Genomic DNA, 21,884 nt, shown 5'->3' with positions numbered 1-21,884 from the left:
TATATCCTGTAAATATTAAAGCATTATGACAGGATTTGAGAAGCATTTTATGTCACACTCTTCTTGAGCTGTTTGATAGACTTAAACATAGCAAAAATAGTGAACACAGGTATAACACGGAAAGTAACAGCAACTATATAGGCTTCACAGATTATAATCAAAGGTTATTTACAATAATATTGTACGTAATTCCATGAATTAATTTTTCAAGGAATAGCTTACAAGTGGAACACATTTAGAAGACTGCAGATGAGCACATGTTATCTGCTTAGAAAATAATATTATGAAATTTGGGCATGACTTTTTATAGAAAAAGTATTGTTTTAGTTAAATTTCACTAAAATAACTGAACTCGCTATCTTTGTACACTCACATTCTTCAAATACAGATGTTTGAATTTTTTTATAAATCACTCAACATTTAATAAGTTAACTGAAAAAATTAAGCAGTCTCGGGAAGTCTGGAACTAAAGAAGGTCTTACAACATCCAAATAGTAGAGGAAGAGTGGTGATGCTAGTGATTATGTAACGATGTACGCAAATTGCTTCATAAAAATGCCCTCAGTAAGCACTGTTATGCAAATTGTTATTTTTAAAAAACCTGTAAGGCACTATCAAATTCATGGTTTTTATTTACAGATGCAAGATAGTAAAAAATTTAATTTGCATGCTTACTTGTCAAATCTAACAGCCATTTTTATTACATCTGGATCTTCCATTTGGTCATCTTCATCTTGTGTCTCAGTTTCTAAAGATGTTTTCTTTGCTTTGAAAACAGCTGTTGTTTCTTCATAGAAGTCAGCCATTTCAAAGACTTCACTATTCAAACAGAATTCCTTTGTATTAGAGATCAGCTTGTAAGTTTTTGTATCACATTATGATAGAGAAAAGTAAAGAAATCAGTTGTGTTTAAATAGAGTATATATGTACAGAGAATCACATGAAAGCGTGGCTATATGTGGCACAGTGACATTATATTGTTTCTCCTTTAATTCTTATCAGACACTGTTGAGCTACAAGTAGAAAAAGAATGTTCTCATTTCCAGCATTATATATTCAATTCACAGCCTGAAAGTCCAGGCAAAATGAAATCAGAAATACAGGTCCCGCACTGTTCAAGTTATTAGTTCAATTAATACTTGCAGGGAGACGAATCAGCAAAGAACATCTCTGAGTGACTACTGGTGCATCAGATCCAAAAGGGCAATATGAGCAGAAAGTATGAAATATATTCTTCTAATTTTAGTATTTAAAAATACTATAAGCAATAAACACTATAACATCCAAATACCTCAAAATCTCAGATTTTCTGACTTCAAAGTATTATTCACAAGTCCCAACACAAGGGAGGAAGCAACTAGGATTTGGGTCAAAGGCAAGAGCCTCAAATCCTTTTAAAATTCAGATCTATGGTAGGCTGCATCTACTTGGAAAAACTGAGACTATTTCCTGCAGATGACAACAACAATAAAACCTGCAGCATCAGAGAACTTTTACTTTCTGACTGTTACGAAAATGTTCATTGGTATGAGGCTGTTCAATGTCCAAACGAATTCTGGTCATCGCCAATGCTCTAAGTGGAAAAGCAATGAAGCCGAATAATGCTAACTGATGCTTCTAAGAGAAGACAACTTATTACGTACTGTTATGTTTTGGCTTTTGTTTGGGGTTTTTTTTTCCGAAATGCAGCAGCCTGTTCTCTTGCATTCAGTAGTGAGGTTAAAACCTAGAATGGCTGTAACATGCCATCACCACCAGGAGACAGCAGTATTAAGTAACATTTTTGTCTGAAGATGTGTATGTGCATTTTCAATAACTGAATGTTCTTCAGTTATCTGGACATTAAACAGGCTGTTTAGAACAGTGGTTAAAAGACTGAGTCTGCAGTTTTACAAATTTTCAAGTGTCTCTCTGTCCCTCTCACTCACACACACTGCTTAAGCCAATTTTTAAATTGGTATTGCACCACACATGCAAAAAATAATGTTAATTTTGGATGCCCCTAAAGAATTGTTAGGCATAGCACATAAACCCAAAAGTTTTAAACTAGACCTCTATTCAGTGTTTGTGCATAAGCTGTGACTCTTCTAATTACCTGTTTAAAGGCTTGACTCTTACTTACAATTTCTTTTCTTTACATGCTATGCATTACTATTCATTTAGTAGAGAACACTACCACTCTTTTGGCTAAGATTTATTTGAAGTTGTAAAAGATTGTTTCAGTTTCAGTCTATACTATATCTCTTCTAACCAAACTGGAAAACTATAAGCAAAATAGATAGTAAGTTACTATATTAAAAATTGTTCAACTATTTACATTGCAAAAGTGAAAAGAAACTTGCAAAGTGTAAATGTTGTTCATGGATTCCACTGCTCCTTTATGGTTAATGAAGGCTAGCTCCTTTTATATATATAAAATACAAATGCCCCTCATTGTATTGTAACATGATAATCATAGACAGCAGCATTTAGAGAGAACCAAAACCGGCAAATTGCAACAAACTGGCAAAAAGATTGCAGGCATTTCCATTCATTTTGGACACGAACAGAACACTGATTAGGAATGCTAGAAAACAGTAACTCCATCTGCAAAATATTTCAAGCTTTCAACATTTCTATCCATTTTCATACATATACGATAACAGTTTCAGATTGTTTATTTTATAAAAACAAAGAGACTCTTCTCCTCTGTTCCATCAGAAGGACAGTTATAGCACACCACATGGATATGACACATGCAGCTCAAACCTTAATTTTGTTCGGTTTGGGATGGGTCCAAACCTGAATTCGCCTCCATTCTGTGTGAATTCTTTAATCACATGTCTATCTTATGGTTTCTCTCAAACTTTTCCCTTCTTTTCTGTCTACCCTTTTGAAAAATTTCATCCAGACTGTTTCAGATGTCCAGGATGATAAGATTCATTAAAGCTACTGTATTTCCTTAAAAAAAAAAGGTTGTCATTGTTCATGACCATATTTCAGGTATGAAAATCAGCACAAAAATACATTTAAGTATCATATAGATGACCTTCACACATTGTTTTGAGTTCATCTCTAAGTGTTCATTTAGAACAAACATCTTGTCATAAAAGTTCCAGAAACGTTAGAAACCCCACATGCAAAAGGAGAAATTTAAATAAATATCTCTGGAAGAAGACAAGCTCCACACTATTAACCTCCAGACTAGAGAATGTTGAAACTTTTCTTAATCAGTTAATGCAACTATTGGATAAATGCCTGTTGCTCAGAGAGACATCACTCAAATTAGTATGTCAAATATAAAGACAGTTTTGGTGTTAAAAAGCTTTAACATCTGAGCATGGAGGAAACCTGGAAAAGTTTACTGTATTATTCCACATCTCGCTAACTGGTTTGATTTTTGTTGGCTGGTTTGGGGTTTTGTTTTGGTTTGGTTTGTTTGTGGGATTGTTTGGGGTTTTTTTAAGTACCTGCTTACCAGATCTCCTGTGTGGACTGCGCAGCATGCAGCTTCTTACCCTCAGTAGTTTCCAGCTGTTCTCTTAACATCTGACACAAACAGTATTTTGTGTTGGTATAGTGATTATCATATCTCACTGCCTGGAAGAGAGAGACGAAGTACATAAAAACTTATCCAACAAATTTATCTTATATAATGCTCATGTTTCTTGATGAATTTCAAAGTCCTTTTTGAAAGGCAAATCACAATGTACAGTTTTCTCAATAACACATTCAAGACTATTCATGAATGTGAGTATATTCTGATTATTTTGGCATGCTTTCATGAACAGAAGTTCCACTTATTCATACACTTACGAAGAAAGAGTTGACCAGTTTACATAACTAAAGACACAGTGATATTTTAGTAACTAGTTAATGGCAGTCCAAATTTTCAAAAACAAAAAGTTAAATTGAGGACATGACCAAAGCCACAGATTTCTGATTTATTTCCTATTATGTCATTAAAATCGTGCCTTTTGAATAACAATTAAAACTTTATATAACAGATGACTTGCCTCATGGAGCTACAGATCTACAGCATTACTTTACTGACAAATCATTCGCTTTGCTTCCCTGCTGTTAAAAATTCTTGACAATATTTGTGAAAAGCAACTAATTCCTAAAAATTAATCCAGCAGGACCTAAGTATTTAATATTTCTTCACTTTTCTGTTCAATATTATTTGTACTATTGTAACATTAAGAGACCTGGCTTATGTATCATTACCTTTTCAAATTCCTAGACATTTTTAGATAGCCTTGTAAGCCTCATAAATGTTTCCAAGAAACAAGGGCTTGAAAAGCATGGTATGTAAGAAAAGAATGATCAGAAAAAAACCTGTTTTCTGAATACAGATTTCTGAAAATTTTTTTCTGAACAAAATAAAGCAGAGGAAGCAGTGGTTGATTTGCAAGACTCATGTCATATGCAGTATGTTAAAATATCCCCAGAGCCTAAGTTTTTGAAATTAAGAGGAGTTAGTAAGATTTGGATTAACAATTCTAAACAACGTTAACTACAAACGAGATCTTCCAAAAAACATACGTATTTGATGTAATCTTGCATGAGTTCCTTCAAGGAGAAAAGACCCTCTTTTCTGAAGATAGAAGGGTTCCACATGGCAGCACGAGCTATCATTACTGATGAGGCAGCTGTTGCTTTCTGGAAGGTCTCAATGTCTGTATATTCTTTGATGAAGTCATGAGATCCTCCACTAAAAATTAACATCACTATTATAATCATGAAAGTTTTATTTGCTAATTACTTGTACTTTAGCACACTCTTGTATTTTCAATGTGATATTACATCATTAATGGTGACAGAGTCTATGTAGGATATTATCTCAAATCTAGAAGAATAAATGGGTCTGACAGTTTTACTACCAATTGCTCATTAAAACACTGATTATATATTTTTTATCTGCATACTTTTCTTAAAAATAGAAGACTTTTTATGAAGAAAGAATATAGTTTGTGTTTTACACAATTCTTAATGGGTAAGAGTCACAAAGAATCACATCCACATTCTTTGAAAAATGATACCTTGTAATTGCCAGTTCTGTAACCTTCAACTGCATACTAATTGTGCACAAGCAATACTCAAAACAAGTTAAGCATGGACAGCATCATTCCGGTTTCACTCTGGAGAGTACCTACAAGTAGTACTTCTGGATCAGTTACACAGCACTAAGTTAAATGAAGGTTGCACTGCTTCTGTTGTACTGCGTCTGCTTTCAAGTCAGCAAGTCCAATGTGTTAGTAAGCAAAAAAAACCCACCACTTAAACCACCTTTTCTTTCTCTTAAAGTTTCACTTCACAACATGTTTTAAATGTAAAATAAAAGTTGAACTTCTGAACTACAAAGAGTAGGATCTTCATCCCTTCAGAAGTAGAACCACCATTAAATTCAAAATAAAAACTAGAGAATGATCAATTACTTTAAAACCAGACATATATATTGGGAAGACAAAACAAGTCTAATGCACTAATGAAAGATGATTACATAGACACAGTACCATGCTAGAAATCATAGTATCAATTCAAATTTTCTTGCCTTTGTTTAGCACTAGCCTACTTCCTTTTATTCATTTCTGTATATTTATTGAGCAAGCTTGAAGTACAAGTGGTTAAAATTTTCAAAATTTCTTTAGAGAAGGAAGAGTTTCACTAAGTGGATTTAAAACAAAGCTCATATCCTTTCCAGAGAAACCATAAAAAAATAGGATTGTTAAGGTTAGTTCAGCATGTTGGGACACTTGCAATGAAGTAAACTGATACAGCAATTAATTAGAAGCAATTTATCAACAATAAACCTCTGATATTTTTATATCTTAATTGTACACTTCTACATCATAAAAAGTACTCATACATAGTTGACATTTCTGTGACATGCCTAAAATCTAAGAAAAATTGTTAGCTTCATCTTTTACTTAGGCAAACAAAGAATTCATGGCAATGCACAATGTGAATTTTGCTTGTTTTTTTAATTCCATATTGTTTAAAAGATTATTCTGAATTCTAGAAAGGGGGTGAACCACTGAAAAGTGGATCAAGAAAGATTATCACAATGGAATATCTCCTTTGGCCATTACAGAAACAGGTCTTCTAACAGCAAAAACTGTGACTTTCAACCTATTTTCTATATAGAAATGTGAACAGGAAAACAGTTCTCAAATTCCTGATCCAAGTATATGCTTTGCAGAGACGCAGCTTTTCCATGAAAACTCAAGATCAATGAAGAGAGAACTTCATTTAAGGACACTGTTTCTCTGGCCAAGGATATTCTACTGCCACTTATAAACAGGTAAAACATCTAAATATGTTGGTCAGGCAGATCAGAAACAATTCAGGACAGTCTGATACTTTTTCATTACCCTCTGCTTTCAAGATTGCTCTTAAAACTTACTTGTTTGTAACTAAACTTTTCTAAGACTGAGTTCATTATTTTACTATCAGAGAGTTATTGAGGGATCTGTCAATACAAGCACACGGATTCAGTGGGATCACGTCCTTGTGTCTGGAGACTAAGGAAGTCTTAGAGAAATGTGAGGCCACAGAATATAACACTGGTTTTGACCAGTGGGACAGGTGATCTCTAACGTGCAAGTGTCCAAGACACACAGTAGTAGGGTTAAAACCAGTCATTGCACAGGACTTGAAAACATAAAGAATTCAACTGCTAGATGCAACCAGAAATGACTTGCATAGGATAGATTGTGACACACAAAAACAATACTTTGTGAAAAGTACATGGAATTTCTAAACTAAAAACTGAGATACAGTGATATTTCATAAGGCCAGCTTCTGTCACTGCTACCTCTGTTAACGTTTGATCTTTGGCAACAGGCAATGTTGTATTTGTCCTATGTGAAGGATCTTTTTCCCACACTTGCAAATCTTAAGTACAGGCATCTAGCAATAAGAAGCTAATTAGTCCAACCTACTTTGCTATTACTGGAATGGAGACTGCTTCAGATATGGCTTTGATCACATCACAGTGGACAGGGTGCTGAGGCCTCTCCTCCTTCTTCCTTTCCAACACAGAAAAAAGGTAAGACCAAAGATTTTCTATGGAATTTGTAGATATCTGAATCACAGCAGACATAACTCAAAGATTATTGGAACACACTTATTTCCACGTATTTATTTTATGTATTTGATGCAATTGTCTTTTTTGCTTTGGAAACACAAGAGAAATCTTTCATATCAAATAGGTTTTAAAACATTGTTACTCTAATTCCATAGCCAGATAAGTAGCATTTTTTAAGCTACAGACCATGCAAGATAATTTTAGTTTTATTTGGTCTTTGAGACAAAAAATTTTAGAAAAATAGCAGCAAGTGATTCAATTCTCCAATTACTGGTCTGATTTTCTACAACACCAATTTAGTTAACAATTGAAATCAGAACCACATATTACATGTAGAGTATATTTTAGTCACATCTTACTGTGCTACATACACCAGCAAACAATAACAAAAAATAATCTAAGTCTCTCTTGCCTAAAATCTATTTACCTTCCATGCACTGCAATGGCAGCAATACCAGTTTTTTCTATTCTCTTTACCAGATTCACAGTATCCTCAACCTGAGGGATAAGAGAGAATAACATGATTTCAGTTCAAAGAAAAAACAATAACTATCATACAATCATTGTACAAACAAATGATGGAAGTATTTTCTTTTGTCAAGAGGGATGTGATTCCTGTTTCAACAGTAGCTCCCAACATGCATAACCATTTATTATATACTTCAATTAAAGAACTACATATTAAGGCAAAAATAATAATACATTTTCAATACTTCCTTGAAACTACAGATTGCAAATTTTCTCAAATCAGGCACCACAATACTCTGTAGTAGGAGAATATTTTTCCAATGGGTTTTTAGACTGTCATTTGAAAGTGATACAAAACACTCGATTAGCAAGTCCACACTAATGACTACTCTGTAAATTGTAGTAAAAATGCATCTTAATAAGAGGATGCTCTCTGAAATCAATGTAACATGCAATCACACATCTATAAATCATAGAATGGTTTGGGTTGGAAGGGACCTTAAAGATCATCCAGTTCCAACCCCCCTGCTGCAGGCAGGGACACCCTCCACTAGACCACGTTGCCCAAAGCCTCATCCAACCTGGTCTTAAGCACTTCCAGGGATGGGGCCTCCACAACCTCTCTGGGCAACCTGTTCCAGTGCCTCACCACTCTAACAGGAAAGAATTTCTTTCTAACATCTACTCTCAATCGACCCTCCTTCAGCTTAAACCCATTCCCCCTTGTCCTGCCACTACACTCCCTCATAACCAGTCCCTCACCATCTTTCCTGCAGGCCCCCTTCAGATACTGCTAAGCTGCAATTAGATCTCCCCAGAGCCGCCTTTTCTCCAGGCTGAACAACCCCAACTCTCTCAGCCTGTCCTCACAGGAGAGGTGCTCCAGCCCTCCGATTAGCTTCGTGGCCCTCCTCTGGACTCGCTCCAACAGCTCCATGTCTCTCCTGTACTGGGCCCCCAGAGCTGGAGGCAGTACTGCAGGTGGGGTCTCACCAGAGCAGAGTAGAGGGGCAGGATCACCTCCCTCGACCTGCTGGTCATGTATCTTTTGATGCAGCCCAGGACACGGTTGGCTTTCTGGGCTGCAAGCGCACACTGCCGGCTCATGTTGAGCTTCTCATCAACCAATACTCCCAAGTCCTTCTCCTCGGGGCTGCTTTCAATCCATTCCTCGCCCAGCCTATAGTCATGCTGGGGATTGCGCCGAGCCATGTGCAGGACCTTGCACTCGGCCTTGTTGAACTTCATGCGGTTCGCACGGGCCCACCTCTCCAGCCCGTCCAGACCCCTCTGGATGGCATCCCTTCCCTCCAGCATGTCGACCACACCACACAGCTTGGCGTCGTCGGCAAACTTGCTGAGGGTGCGCTCGATCCCACTGTCCCTGTCACCGACCAAGATGTTAAACAGTGCCAGTGCCAGTCCCAGTACCAACCCCTGAGGAATGCCACTCATCGCTGTTCTCCACTTGGACATTGAGCTGTTGACCACAACTCTTTGAGTGCGACCATCCAGCCAATTCCTTATCCATCCTTATTCCTCTCAAATGTGTCTTAAAAACCTAGTATCTAAAAAATTCTAATTATATTTGTGCATGACCAGTGAATCAAAAGATACAGGGGAAAAAGGAGAAGCTCCCAGTATATCTTCAAGAGGTACGATGCTGTTAAAAGGCAGAAAGAAATTAGGCACACTGCTGGATTAGCCTGTCTTATGCCGCTTATGCCGAACAAAAAAGGTAAGGAACATTTTCTTTTCAAAAGCTGGAGAATGATCTGTGGCTCATCACAAAAATAGCACATTCAGTCTTTGAAAAATGCAACATCTACCAACTGGCACGGACATAGAGACAAAAGCTCACCTGCTGTTCTGATGGATGACATGTTATGCAAAAGCAGCTTGAAACAAAAAGGAAGAGGCTCTAGGATAGTTGTAGAAAATAAAAAGGAGATGTGCCAGTTCTTTGGTTTAATACTTGAGAACAAAAGTTATCTTAGTTACTGATTCTTTTCACAAATGCTTCATTTGTTCATTTAATCATTTTAAGCGCACATGTAAAAGACTTTTGAACAATAGCCAGCCCAATTACAGTTCATCCATCTACAGAAACATCTATCCAGTTCATCTGCAATCACAGTATCTAGGCAGGTAAGTAAATTTACAATTGCAAAATAATCAGTCATTTAAAGAGAAGGCACATCATCTCCTGGAGGTTTAAAAAGTATTTAGGGAATTCAATTAAAAAAAAAAAATCCAGTAAGAAAGCTACATCAGCTGTAAAAGGAAAAAAGAACCTATGTATTTTCACTGCATTCTTAGTATTTAAATTCTAGAAAAATACTGACCAAAAAAAAAGTAACAGCTTTAGCAATGTAACAGTCTTACCACAATTTCTTTGTAATGAATGATTGCATCCAAGAATTTATCCAGAAAAAAGGTCATTCTAGTTACAATGAAGGTGTTGCTTCTGAGAAGGAAGATTATAAACCTCTTTGTATTAGCTAGCAATTTCAGTGCTTCAATCTATCAAAGAGTTTCTAAAAAGGCTGCAGAAGGTGTTTTTAATTCAGGTATCATTTGTAGTATTTATTGCTGTCATTGCATGTACAGTACATCAGGAGTCAAACGCAAAATTTCCTTGCAGTGTAGAATACGAGTAGTTTATAGAGCATAGGCAGTTTTCTTTTGTAAACACAATTTCAGTAGCAAAATCTTCATTGTTAACATGAATATTGGAAGTTGAAGACATAAGATTAGGGCTTGGTCTTCCCCTCTTGAAGTTTAAACTTTAAGCAGACTGTCAAGAAATTAAAAGTTAATTACACTGTGCTTATTACTCTCAGTCAATTCCAGATTTGGTAGTCATCTTTTAAAATAAGGGTGCATTTTTCCTTTTTATTTTCATGTAGAGTTTATCCACCAGTAAAAGCTTTGGGATTAACGTAGTGGTTACAATAAACAGGACTAAAATGCTTTTTTCCAATGGAAGCATCCACATTTGGAGTACAATGGAATAAAACCATGTGTAGACATTTAATGTTTAGTATTTTCTTGACTTTTTACAATAGAGAGGAGAAATAAAGTTTGGCATCTGATGTGAGCAGCCAGAAAGGTGACCTGCTTGGAAGGGGAAAATTACTGAACAGAAGAAAATATCTTTCAAAAAATGCTGAGAAAGAAAATGCCAGCCTGAAAACCATTAGCCTGGGAACTAGGCCATTGAATCAGAAGCATCCCTGATAAGCATAGCTGGGTACCAGACACATCATAGAAACCAGACACATCTTCAGATACTATTCATAAGAGCAAAACCAAGGAACTGTATCAGCAACTCATCATCTGAAAAGGTAGAAAATAGTCTGGAAAAACAGGAAAACATCCCGAGAAAGAAAAAACCTGTAACTGCCACCAGCTATTCTAACTACAAGAACAAGAAAAGTGTCCGGAAAAAATAAAAATTGGTCTGAAAGGACAGAAAACCATTATCTATTGGCTGCCCCAGATGAAAAACAGGAATTAACAGCACATACTCGCTGCTCAAGGGGTGGTGTCCCACACTTTCTTATGCCTATGACATAAAAAGTCTTAATTTTTATCCAAAATGAAGCTTCTCTCTCCCTCAGAGCTTCCCATGCTGCACATACTTTTCCAAAACAGGTTGAACTCTCCACACAAGCTTACTACAAGATCTCGGATTCTTGCTGACTCCAAATTCCATGACAAACATCACCTTTGTAGTGAGTGTCTGTCTGTTACTTTATTGGTCCCTCTCCGGGCCTACTTTTGGGGTTCGTTCAGTTTGTCTTCCTACTTCTGGGATGGTTGGGTCCCCTTCTGTGATCTAATGCACTTGATAACAGTATTATTACTATGAACATACATATATATTATATATATATATAAAAAAGTCATCTCATAATTATATCTGCTGTTATACTATTGATAGGTTTGCTTCACTAGTGGTAAGTTTGTAGTAACTTGTAATAGCATATGCTGCTATTGATTGTTGCTGCTATTGATTGTTGCTGCTATTGATTGTTGCTGCTATTGATTGTTGCTGCTATTGATTGTTGCTGCTATTGATTGTTGCTGCTATTGATTGTTGCTAGCTCGAGATACATATATATCTATCTTGCTTTATTAATCATAGGTATATTTGCTATGGTGATTTTTGTGGTATTTGTGGTAATCTGTAATAAAGTTGAAAAATTTAGGGGATAAAAGCCTCTGTGTCCTTGTGTATCATGGAATCTGACAAACTCACAATCATGATCTCTATATACCTGCAGGTCAGACAACCCTTTAGATCATGACAGCATCTCCAACAGAAATTATAATTCCAAGTGCTATTTCACAGTGACAGGTCTAAAACGCCAATATATTAGAATGCCACATACTCTAATTGATTTTAAATCACATAAATAAAAAACTAAACACTTTGGCATAATGATTTATATTCTTACTGAAGGCAAAATGCGGATTTTGCAGGTTACTGGTTTACAAATTCCTTTAACAAGGGTAGTCAATATCTGGAAAAAGAAAAGAAGACAAAAATGTGATCACAACAGTGACATTAAAGGAGCTCTCCTCCTTTCTCTCCTGAAGATACAAAGAAATTAGAGTAATAGTTACAGTTCCTCTACAAAGAATCTTACATGCTAGACAGACACATGCAGTCTGTAATCGAGTATATAATTTTATCTGATATACAAACCTATTTCTAGTCTAAGCCATTTTTATTTCCACTTCTTTTTTTAACTGGATTTTTACAGAGCAATTAACTGCTGCTAGAGTTTCAACACTATTTTTAATATGAGGTGACCAGTAAAATCTGATAATTTCAAAATAATGTGCAAAAGTTTTTCATTTTCATGCAACTGTTTTTACAGTTGTCTTATATTAGAGTTTAAAGTTTCTTATGAAAATTAAATGTAAGTATTGCCTAAAAAGAGATTTTTTCCAAAAGGGAAGAAAGCCTTCAAAATGGAAGAAGGAAAAAAAAGAGGGGATTATCAAGCAGCATCATTGAATCCTCTAAAAGAAAACAAAGGTTGTAAACTGAATTCCATGCTTCACACAAAGCACATTTTATTCATTAAAACAAATTCAGAATAAGCAGATAAATGATCAGTTGTTAGGTTAACCATTAAAGAACTGAGCTGTGGAAACAATCTCTTTTTCACAGGCTGAATTTAAGTCCAACAGACCATACCTAAAAGGGCCATGTAATGGCCTATACAGGTTTAAATCACTGTATGATTATACAGTAAGTGGTACCAGAAATCCAATAGCTCTCTAAATATAAGAGTAAAAACCAGCTGATCCTGACTTATTAGAAATATACTTGGTTTTCAACTGTTTTTTTGAGATATTACCATGCATGTTACTCTGAGTACACTTCCTTGTATAAAATGGAGGGAACTGCAGGTAAATGATTTCTTTCAGAGTTGTATATACCATGAAACTTGAATTTTGTTTACTATTACTGCACTTATTTAGCTTCCCAATACAGAAATGGGCTGTTACAGCTAGCACTCACAAGTTCTTATACTTAGAAGAAGTAAATAGTGTCACCTTGCACTGTCTACTCAAATCTTTCCTGAGTAGTGTTCTCTCAAATAAAACAGTAAGATCCAATAAAATTATCTAAACCACTCCTCTCTAGTATTTTTAATTTGTATTATTTTTTGCATATAAATCTAAAACATTGTTTTCTAAACATCATCACTATAACATTTCTCTTACGATAGCATTATCAGCAAATCTTGTAAGTTTTCAGTATCAGCCTCTTTAAGGACTCCAATGTGAGAACCAAATTCTACACTTTTTAATCATACGGAAAGCTTGATTTGGACCTGTAATTTCAGATGTCTTTTGCAGGCTATGAGTGTAGTTATCCCTGTCCAGTTGGCTAAGAGTAATTTTCATGCCTAAGATTTTGCTGCCCATTAACATGTTAAATTGAAAAGAAAATTCCAAGTTTTTGAACATCAAGCTTTCTGCTCTTCTGAAAATCAAAACAAAAGGTAATGGTTGTAGAGGGAAAGGGAAGCTGTTAGAAGTCACATTTACAACTGCCTTTCATTCCTATGAGAAATATTTTTGCTAGATTTATTTCTAGCGTGCGAAATATTTTTTCTCTCAGTTCCCACTCTTAATTTTTTTTTTCTGTCAGCCTTCATCACCTCATACTTCATAAATTACAATTTAATTCTGGATGGTATCACCCACCATTTGTGCAACACCACATAGGCTTCAAAAAATTGGGTTCTGGTTCCAGTTCTGTTGCCTATATTGTTAGCTGACTTTCTGCAGATAACACTTACCTGATGCTGCTTTCTCTTTTGAAAAATTAAGACTGATACCAACCTTCTCTAAAAATGTTTTGAGATCCAGACTGGATCACTTGTACTTTTGCTTTTCCCATCAGCTAATGAAAGACAGAGTACTAGGTCCAATCTATTCCATTTAAACTCTTGCTTTAGCACAATTAATAATGCTTCCAGTTGCTGAATGGTCAGTTTATACAGCTTGGCTAACAATGTGGCTCTTGACACCAAGAGATTCTTACATTTGGCAAAAAGCTAACGCTCCATCATGATTATAACCTTGATAACATGCCCTTCTAATGACATGTCCTCAGAGAATGAAATACATGATGCAGAACAACCTGTTTTCATGTCTGAACATACAGAGAATAGTAACTATGCAATAGATCAGTCTGTTGAAACTGCAGAAGTCCTACTAGCCTACAAAGCTGAATGGTGTTATCACAGTAAGATGAAGGACTCACAAAAGAAACACTGACACAACATCCGTTTCAGACAGAAGGAAAAGGCATGAACTGCAGGAATCAGAAAGACACTGACTATCATTGGGGGGGGGGGAGAAAAAAGTCAAGCAGATGAGTGTAGAGAGTCTGGTCTCTTCAAAAGACTGATCTACATCAAAGAACCCTTAAATCAAAACACACTCAAAAGCCACATGGAAAAAGGCAGAGCAATGCCTTTGGTGTTTTTGTTTTGCCCACATCTGCATACTTTTGCTAGTACAAGAAATAAAGAATAATTGCCTCGAAACATTTGCCAGTCTGTGCCATGATTCAGTTACTACTGAGAGGTGAATTGTAAACTAGAATTGCCCTCAGGAACTCTGAAGAAGGATACAGTAAAAGCCAAAGGGAAGCAAGACAAAGTTTACAGTCAACTCATCGAACTATGAAGAATTAGGTCTTTAAACAGAAAGAAGATAATGAACTATATTCTAAGAATATTCCTGGGAACCCAGAGCAATGTCTGGACTCTGTTTAATCTCAGGAAGCTTAGAAGTCCTTAGGATAAAAACACCAACACATTACACATCTATCTATATGACATATATTACATGTATCTATTAAGTATAGATAGATGTATGTATCTTTTTCATATAGGTTCCTACAGGTTTTTATATATATATACATATAAAAGTACACACAAATATATACATACATATGAACCTTTTCCTTACTGGTTCACATAGGGTTTTATACAGATTTACAGACATATGTATGTAAAATTTCACCCTCTGCAAATATAGCATCACATTGAAATTTTTTAAACTGAAAAGGAAGAAGGTAGCAATTTCATAGTCCAGACAATGACAAGTAGAACTAAATCAGGATTATTTATCCATAACCTTAATCTTAGTATTCAAAACTGATTATTCCACTCTAGCTTTTATAAATTTGTCTTCTATGCATTCATTTCTGCTTCCAGTAGAGCACAGTACATAATACCTTTCAATGCAGTTCAAAACCCACAACATGATACTTACAGACTCTATTTTGTCAGGATCAGACAGCAGTGCTGCGCCCATACCTCCCTAGGAAAACATACAGAAACTGTTAAAAAAATGTGTTTACCTAGTATGTAACTCATTTATTTTTACCTAATAGCAGACCACAGCAAAAGTACAATGTTATATCAAGGAGGGAGTCGGGGCAGGGGGGGTGGGGGTGGAGATAAAGTGGCAAAATCTAAAATGCAGGAGCATTAGTGAACATTTTGGTAAAACATTTCCTACATTTGTATCAGAATAATGAAATGGTAATTCAGAGCACCAACTTGCTCCCATTACTTTATAGAGCAGACAGAATTTCAAAAAGCCATTTTTAACAACTGTAATCATCTGGTTTCTACTCATTGACAGCTGAATAGATTTAATGTTTTAACATTACACACCACATTTGAGAGGTCTTCATGTCAGTAGTTTCTGTCTACACACTACATTTAGAAAAACAAGCTAAGACAAATTAAGTGGCTGTATTGAACACAAATTATGAACACTTTATAAATTTAATATTTTAGCTGCTCTTTCTGCACTATTTCATCTGCATACATATATCTAGAGGCCAAGAGGTAGCCATAAGAAATAAGTTCAAAATCGTATGAACTTTTTTGACCCAAAACTACTGTCAGAGAATAACCTTTCACCAGCAATTGAATTTTTGATCTTTCATCCAAGTACAGGGTGGATTTTTTGGTGTTTTGTTCTTCATTATGATTCTGTGGAAGAACAGTCTTTATGTAATTGGTTATAATACAGAAGAAAGTAATAAAGGCTAAAGAAAACATTACTGGAAATATCATCAGATCATTAGGAATTTAATGACATGTCCTCAACATGACCACAGTTCCTTAGTAATACCACTTTATCTCAAAAGCCATCTGGAAGAAAACCAGAGGAAGTTACCATTTACATTTGGGCTCTTTCTTTAGTAAAAGGCTAGTAAAAAGCTTCCACATGGAAAGACAAGTAACAACTAGCAAGTGAAAGTACTGCCTGTGTGGATATATTGTTTTTTCTGTTTAAAGGATGAAGCATTACAGCTTCACATGACAGAGAACTTGCTCCAAATGCTAAAAATGCCAATACTACAAAGACTAGAGCATAGAAAGTTTAAATGCAACAGCCAGGCTTCCTCCTTGGAATGAAGTTTTAAGTCTAAGTTGAAGTTCCTTGACAATAAGTGCAAAATTTCTCTCCTCTATCCTGCATGAACATCTGACATCAAAATGGAGCTCCATGGTCTAATTCACTGATATTTTACCTATACACTAACTGTGTAGTGCTAACAACCAGTTTGATTAGTCCTCTACCATCTGTGGCTGAAACAGTAGTTTAGAATTGCATGTGCTTAACTAAAAAAATAAAGTTTTAACAGATTCATCTTCCTCCCACTTAAAACTGACTAATAATTGAACTCAGCATTGCTAAGTTGCAAATGTTTACTTCCTCAGATGACAAACTGCGATTCCTATTTTTATTAAGGCTAAGCAGAAAATATTTCTCTCATCCAAAAGTGACCTCGGGAAAACATAAAACCCCAACACTTTATTTTATCCCACCTTACAGAATTTACTTTTAAATGGAACATACAACATAGCCTGTCAGTTTTCAGGATTCTAAATAGCATTAACTTTGTACAATAACACAATTTAACAACCTCACTACATTTTTCTCAGTGTTCAGTGGTTGTCTCAACAGAAAATACAATCACTGCTTGCTCAGTGGTACACATCCACACTAACCTGAGCTTATAAACTTCATACGTGTTTACTCACTTAAAGATATGTATGTTTAATTATATGACCAAACCCATTCTTAAGGGAGACTTCTAATAAACTATGTTATTTTACTGTATTAGGGGCATGACACCTTCAAGACTCTCTTGCTTATTGCAAAAAAATAAATTCAAGTTTATCTGCATGAAAATTTTACTGCTTGAATTTGTTCAATCCAGAAAACCAGAACATGTATTCCACACCTCTAAGAAAGTAGAAAGTTATTTAAGAGTAATCAAAATCCACTTGCCTTAGTAGAATATTCTTTTGGGCATCCCATGTTGATATCAATACCAGCTACATCACTCTCTCTAGAAGAGAAGAAAGAAACAATTAAAAATATTTTTCAGCATATTAGAACATGAACCAGAAAATAGAAATCTTTCCAGGAAGCTTGTTCCATCATCATTAAGGCCTAAATGAGAATTTAAGGCTAAGTTTTTATTTGAACTTCTGAATTTTTAGCTTCTCACTTCTAAGTTACATATTAATTTTAACAGTGGTCTGAAGATGAGTCTTTCCACAGGTTTCAACGACTGGTGTTGCACATAAGCTGCAAACATTCATTTTAAATATGTTTCTATAGGATTAAGTATACATAACTACATCCACCACTGTCACTAAAGCAAGTCCTATTGAAACTTCCATCTATTTAAAATTGAGGCTTAAAAACACCTTCTAAAAAGGTTTGAGAAACACTTTTCATTTCTGCAGAAAACTTTATTGCGGGCTTCAAGCCACAAAAAGTAGGAGACATTTTCAGGCATATCGGTCTTACTTGCAGCTGTGCAATACCCAGGGAAATTTCATATCAAGGACACACTTACTGAACTAGCAAAAAGCCATCAGTCCCAGTATAGAAGTTATGCAGCTGCTGCTTTGAGCAAAAGTTATTTTAAATAGAAGCTGCAGTTGCATTATTATACTACTGTCCGTTTGAGGTGCTACACTTTACTGAGCAGCTCCTATGTAACTTTTCTTTGTCCTATCAAGACCTACCGTGATCCTCTCTATCATAAAAAATGTCTTCCACAACAATTCCCCTGCACAAAAAAAACCCAAACCAACCCACAGCGGGAAGGAGGTGAGAGAAGATGACTTACACAAGCTTAGCTACTGCCAGGGCTCTTTCAGCATCTGCCGAACCCTATTGGTAAAACAAGGGGATTTATAATTAGCAAATATCATCAAATTAATAAAAAAAATGTTCACTTGTGCACGGTTATAACTATATTTGCTCTAAACATTCAGTATAAAGTGACAAAGACCCATTCAGGGCACAATGGATAGCTGAAACATTTAGCTAAAGCATGTACTAGAGTCAGCCACGGAATGACAAAAGGTGATGCAAAAAGGGATATGGAGAGGTCTGTCCACCCTCTTAACCTACAGCAGTATCAAATGTTCTTAGCCCATCACCCTTAGATATTTATCACATTCTTAAGAAGCTTCGCTAATAAGAATTGTACAGCCTCTACAAGCAACCTATTCCAGGGCTATCATTACCACTGAAAAAGGTCTTTTTCAGTATCTAATGCAGTCCACGCTTCTCCTTCCCTCCAACACCCATCATCTCTTATCCTAAACAGAGTGATCTCAAAGACCAAATGACTATCTTTTTCTCTCCAGCAGCCTTTAATCCATTTGTGCAATGTTAATGCACACATTAATCCTCTCCTGTCTACACTAAACAATGCCATTTCTTTTAGTCTTTCCAGTGAGACTGTTTACTGGACAGTGCAAGACAAACTTGTGATCAAACATCAGCATATTTGGTATCTATACATTCAGAAATATATAATAGACTCCTATTATAAAAACAAGCTGCTGTCATAGAGCACAGAATTCATCTTAATCACCTCTTCTGAAAACAGCTATACAGAGAGCTTATAATGTAGCATCCTGATCACATGCATATCAACAGATACCTCCACCTGAAGCATCAAGAAATTGAATATATTGTCTGCAATGAGAGCTGCTTTAGACTAACGTTACTAGCACTACCTCATTTAACTATGCTGTTAGAAGAGTACCTGCAGTTGGTTTCTTACCATTTGAAAGACAACACAGTGCCTCTCCCTTTCACAAGTTCTGAAAACAACTCTTTCATTAGGTGCAACAAAGTCCACCGTTTCAAGTACTTCTATATGATATGAGAAACAGATAAAACAGACAAAAGTTATATACAAATGTAATCTTAAAGGAAGTCATATGACTACGTAACTTGTATATAAATGAAAATGCTATCAAATAAGTCCTCCATGAACAGCTGAACTAACGGCACCCTGCCACATGTCCTCACAGTACATTATTGGACATTGCTGTTTCCCTCCCACAGTACTCCCTAATCATCCCCCAGCCTGTTTCTCAGGCAAGCATCAGCACCAGAACAAGTCCAGTGATGAATCAGCCAGAATAAACATAACAGTACTACTTTCAGTAAGGGGCAGGAAGTGAAAGTAGATTTGTAGTGGACTTCCGTTCCCCAACGGGGACACTACAAACAACTGTTTCTCATGCCACTCAGCTGGGGAGGTCTCAAAGATATCTTCCTAAAAGCTTGTCTGTGAAAATCGTGTTAGGGCAAATCTAGCCCATGGACCTCAAATTAATAAAAGAATGATAAACAGTGAGATCTTGTATGTCTTGCTTCCTTATTGCAGTAGACTAAAATGTGTGTATATTGTAATGTTACAAACAGCTAGCATTTATAAAAACTCACGATTGGAAATTGTCTCTACTACAGTCCAAATGAATTTGTTTCATGGACACTATCAAACTTTTCTTGAAAAATTAAAAGGCTTTGTAACTAATATTAGTAGTTTTGCTCAGAAAATTAGATTTTATATTAGCACATACACATGTAAAAATTCTGAAGAAAAAACAACAACAAAAAACCGCAAAAGAAAACAAGAGTTTTTCACTGTTTATTCTTTATTATAATAGCATACAAAGGCAATAGAGAGGCTGAATCCAGTATGTAGATACAGAATTGAGAAGGGTTAGCAGTTAATTACAATTTTATTATTTGTCCTTTTAACCCACATAAAACTAAAAGCTTTAACATTTTAAACAATACCCTAGAACTTTAATGTCCTGTCTATTCCAGCTACTAGTTTCTTTCGCCTACTGCCAGGAAGCATAATGCTGAAAGATTAGTAATGGATTTCCAACACTGATCCCACTTTTCGTACTAAAAAAGGGAAAGACATAATTCCACGATTTAAAATTATATAGTATTTCACTTCAGAAGGCCTATACCTGCACACCCAGTGATGTGACCTCTGTCAAAGAGTTTAACAGAAAAATCATTGAAACCTTGTAATAAACTAAGTCAATGGTAGAGAAAGACTTTGTGTTAGGGCTCTAAAAAGAATAATAAACTGTCTGTTACTAATATGTTAACCCTAACACAAACATTTGTGGTTTTCCTGAGGGACACTAACTGAACTATTGAAATTCCTTAAGAAGGGAAACTGAACGTTTGAAACTATAGAGCAGCAGACAGGTGTAGGGCAGCACTTCAAAAGCTTATTTTAAGTCCTTAGACACAGTTGAGAGAGATTATATGGAATGATACCTCATTATAATCACTATAAAATTACTTCAGAAAAATAATTATCTTTTTACTTAACTAGAAAAAAAGAACACTTACAGATATTAACAAAAGAAATACTATACTTACCATTTACAACCCTCTTACACTGCAGCATCTTTATATCAATCAGCTCCTGAGAAGAATAAAAATATCTAAGTGAGTTGAAGTGTTTAAGCCACCCAGCTCTAAACAGTTACCTATTTTATTAAATAACTATCTAGAGATACCAAATATAGAAAAAGAATGCAAATACAAACAAGAGCTTAACTATACAATACATTCAACTAGAGTTTCCAAAATATATTCATATGAATATAGGAATACAAGACATTTACATAGCTCTAGAAGAACCATTTTGTTCAAATACCTATCTAGCAAGCTGGAAACAAAATAGAATGAACTATCTAGAGTAGAAGGTAAAGATAACAATACTATAGCAACAGATCACCTCAAGAATCAATGGAGGTTTGTACTGGACAAACACATAAATGAGCAAAACAGCAGTCTTCAGTTTAAGGCTTCTTTACCTTAATTCTGAGTCTTAACATTTCCCCACTTTTGTTAAAAAACAAACAAAAAAAAAGCTTTATATTAGCCTTTACTGGAGAGCCTAACATACAGTTACCATTCTTCTACAGTTTATGGCTTTCCTTTAAAAACCAAAACTTCAATCTACATATACTAACTTAACAGCAGATTTATGCAATTCCATTTATTAAGGACACGTTTGAGTCCTTTTCTCATATGTATCTCATCAACTTGATTATAGGCAAGTTTTAAGACAAACTGACTGGCTTTAATTAACAAAGGGCTACAGCTTGAACCAATAAAACTTGTTAGCAGCTGAAATAAATATGCAGCTGTAAATCCAACAGTTATATAAATTGAGGAAAAAAACCTTCCTATGGTATAGTGTTAGTTACTTGAAGAAACTCAGTCTACTATAGAATCCTTGCTTTAACAAATAAGACAAGGTTTAAAACCTGCTGATTTACAGGTAAGGAATAAGCAAGCAACAAATTAGTCTAATTTCAATCTGTTTACATTATATTATAGGTCTTATAAGTAGTGCTTTTAATTTAAGTTTTTAACTAATGCTTCTTATCAGGTACTATTCATGTTAAGTTCTGAAACAGCTTTGAGCCTC

At 35.4% G+C, this 21,884-nt stretch overlaps 1 protein-coding gene across 5 annotated transcripts in view; it reads right to left on the bottom strand.

Annotated features, from left to right (window-relative positions):
- Positions 1–21,884, bottom strand: part of DUS2 (dihydrouridine synthase 2) — a 34,555-nt gene that overhangs the window by 9,996 nt on the left and 2,675 nt on the right. For 2 of the 5 annotated variants that reach the window (XM_075765347.1, XM_075765346.1), the window contains exons 3-13: positions 20,825–20,870; positions 19,191–19,282; positions 18,243–18,286; positions 17,386–17,450; positions 15,350–15,393; positions 12,001–12,066; positions 7,497–7,567; positions 6,924–7,010; positions 4,525–4,693; positions 3,458–3,579; positions 676–819 (exon numbers count right to left, since the gene is read on the bottom strand). In XM_075765347.1, coding sequence (XP_075621462.1) covers positions 676–819; positions 3,458–3,579; positions 4,525–4,693; positions 6,924–7,010; positions 7,497–7,567; positions 12,001–12,066; positions 15,350–15,393; positions 17,386–17,450; positions 18,243–18,286; positions 19,191–19,282; positions 20,825–20,870 — 950 coding nt within the window. Of the gene's footprint in view, positions 1–675; positions 820–3,457; positions 3,580–4,524; positions 4,694–6,923; positions 7,011–7,496; positions 7,568–12,000; positions 12,067–15,349; positions 15,398–17,385; positions 17,451–18,242; positions 18,287–19,190; positions 19,283–20,824; positions 20,871–21,884 lie in introns of all 5 variants that reach the window. The other 3 variants (XM_075765343.1, XM_075765344.1, XM_075765345.1) reach the window with 3 other exon arrangements.

Source organism: Balearica regulorum, chromosome 13 (assembly GCF_011004875.1).
Source record: "Balearica regulorum gibbericeps isolate bBalReg1 chromosome 13, bBalReg1.pri, whole genome shotgun sequence".
Lineage (NCBI taxonomy): Eukaryota > Metazoa > Chordata > Aves > Gruiformes > Gruidae > Balearica > Balearica regulorum.
The sequence above is the reverse complement of the archived record's forward strand: the minus strand, read 5'-3'. Positions and strand labels throughout refer to the sequence as shown.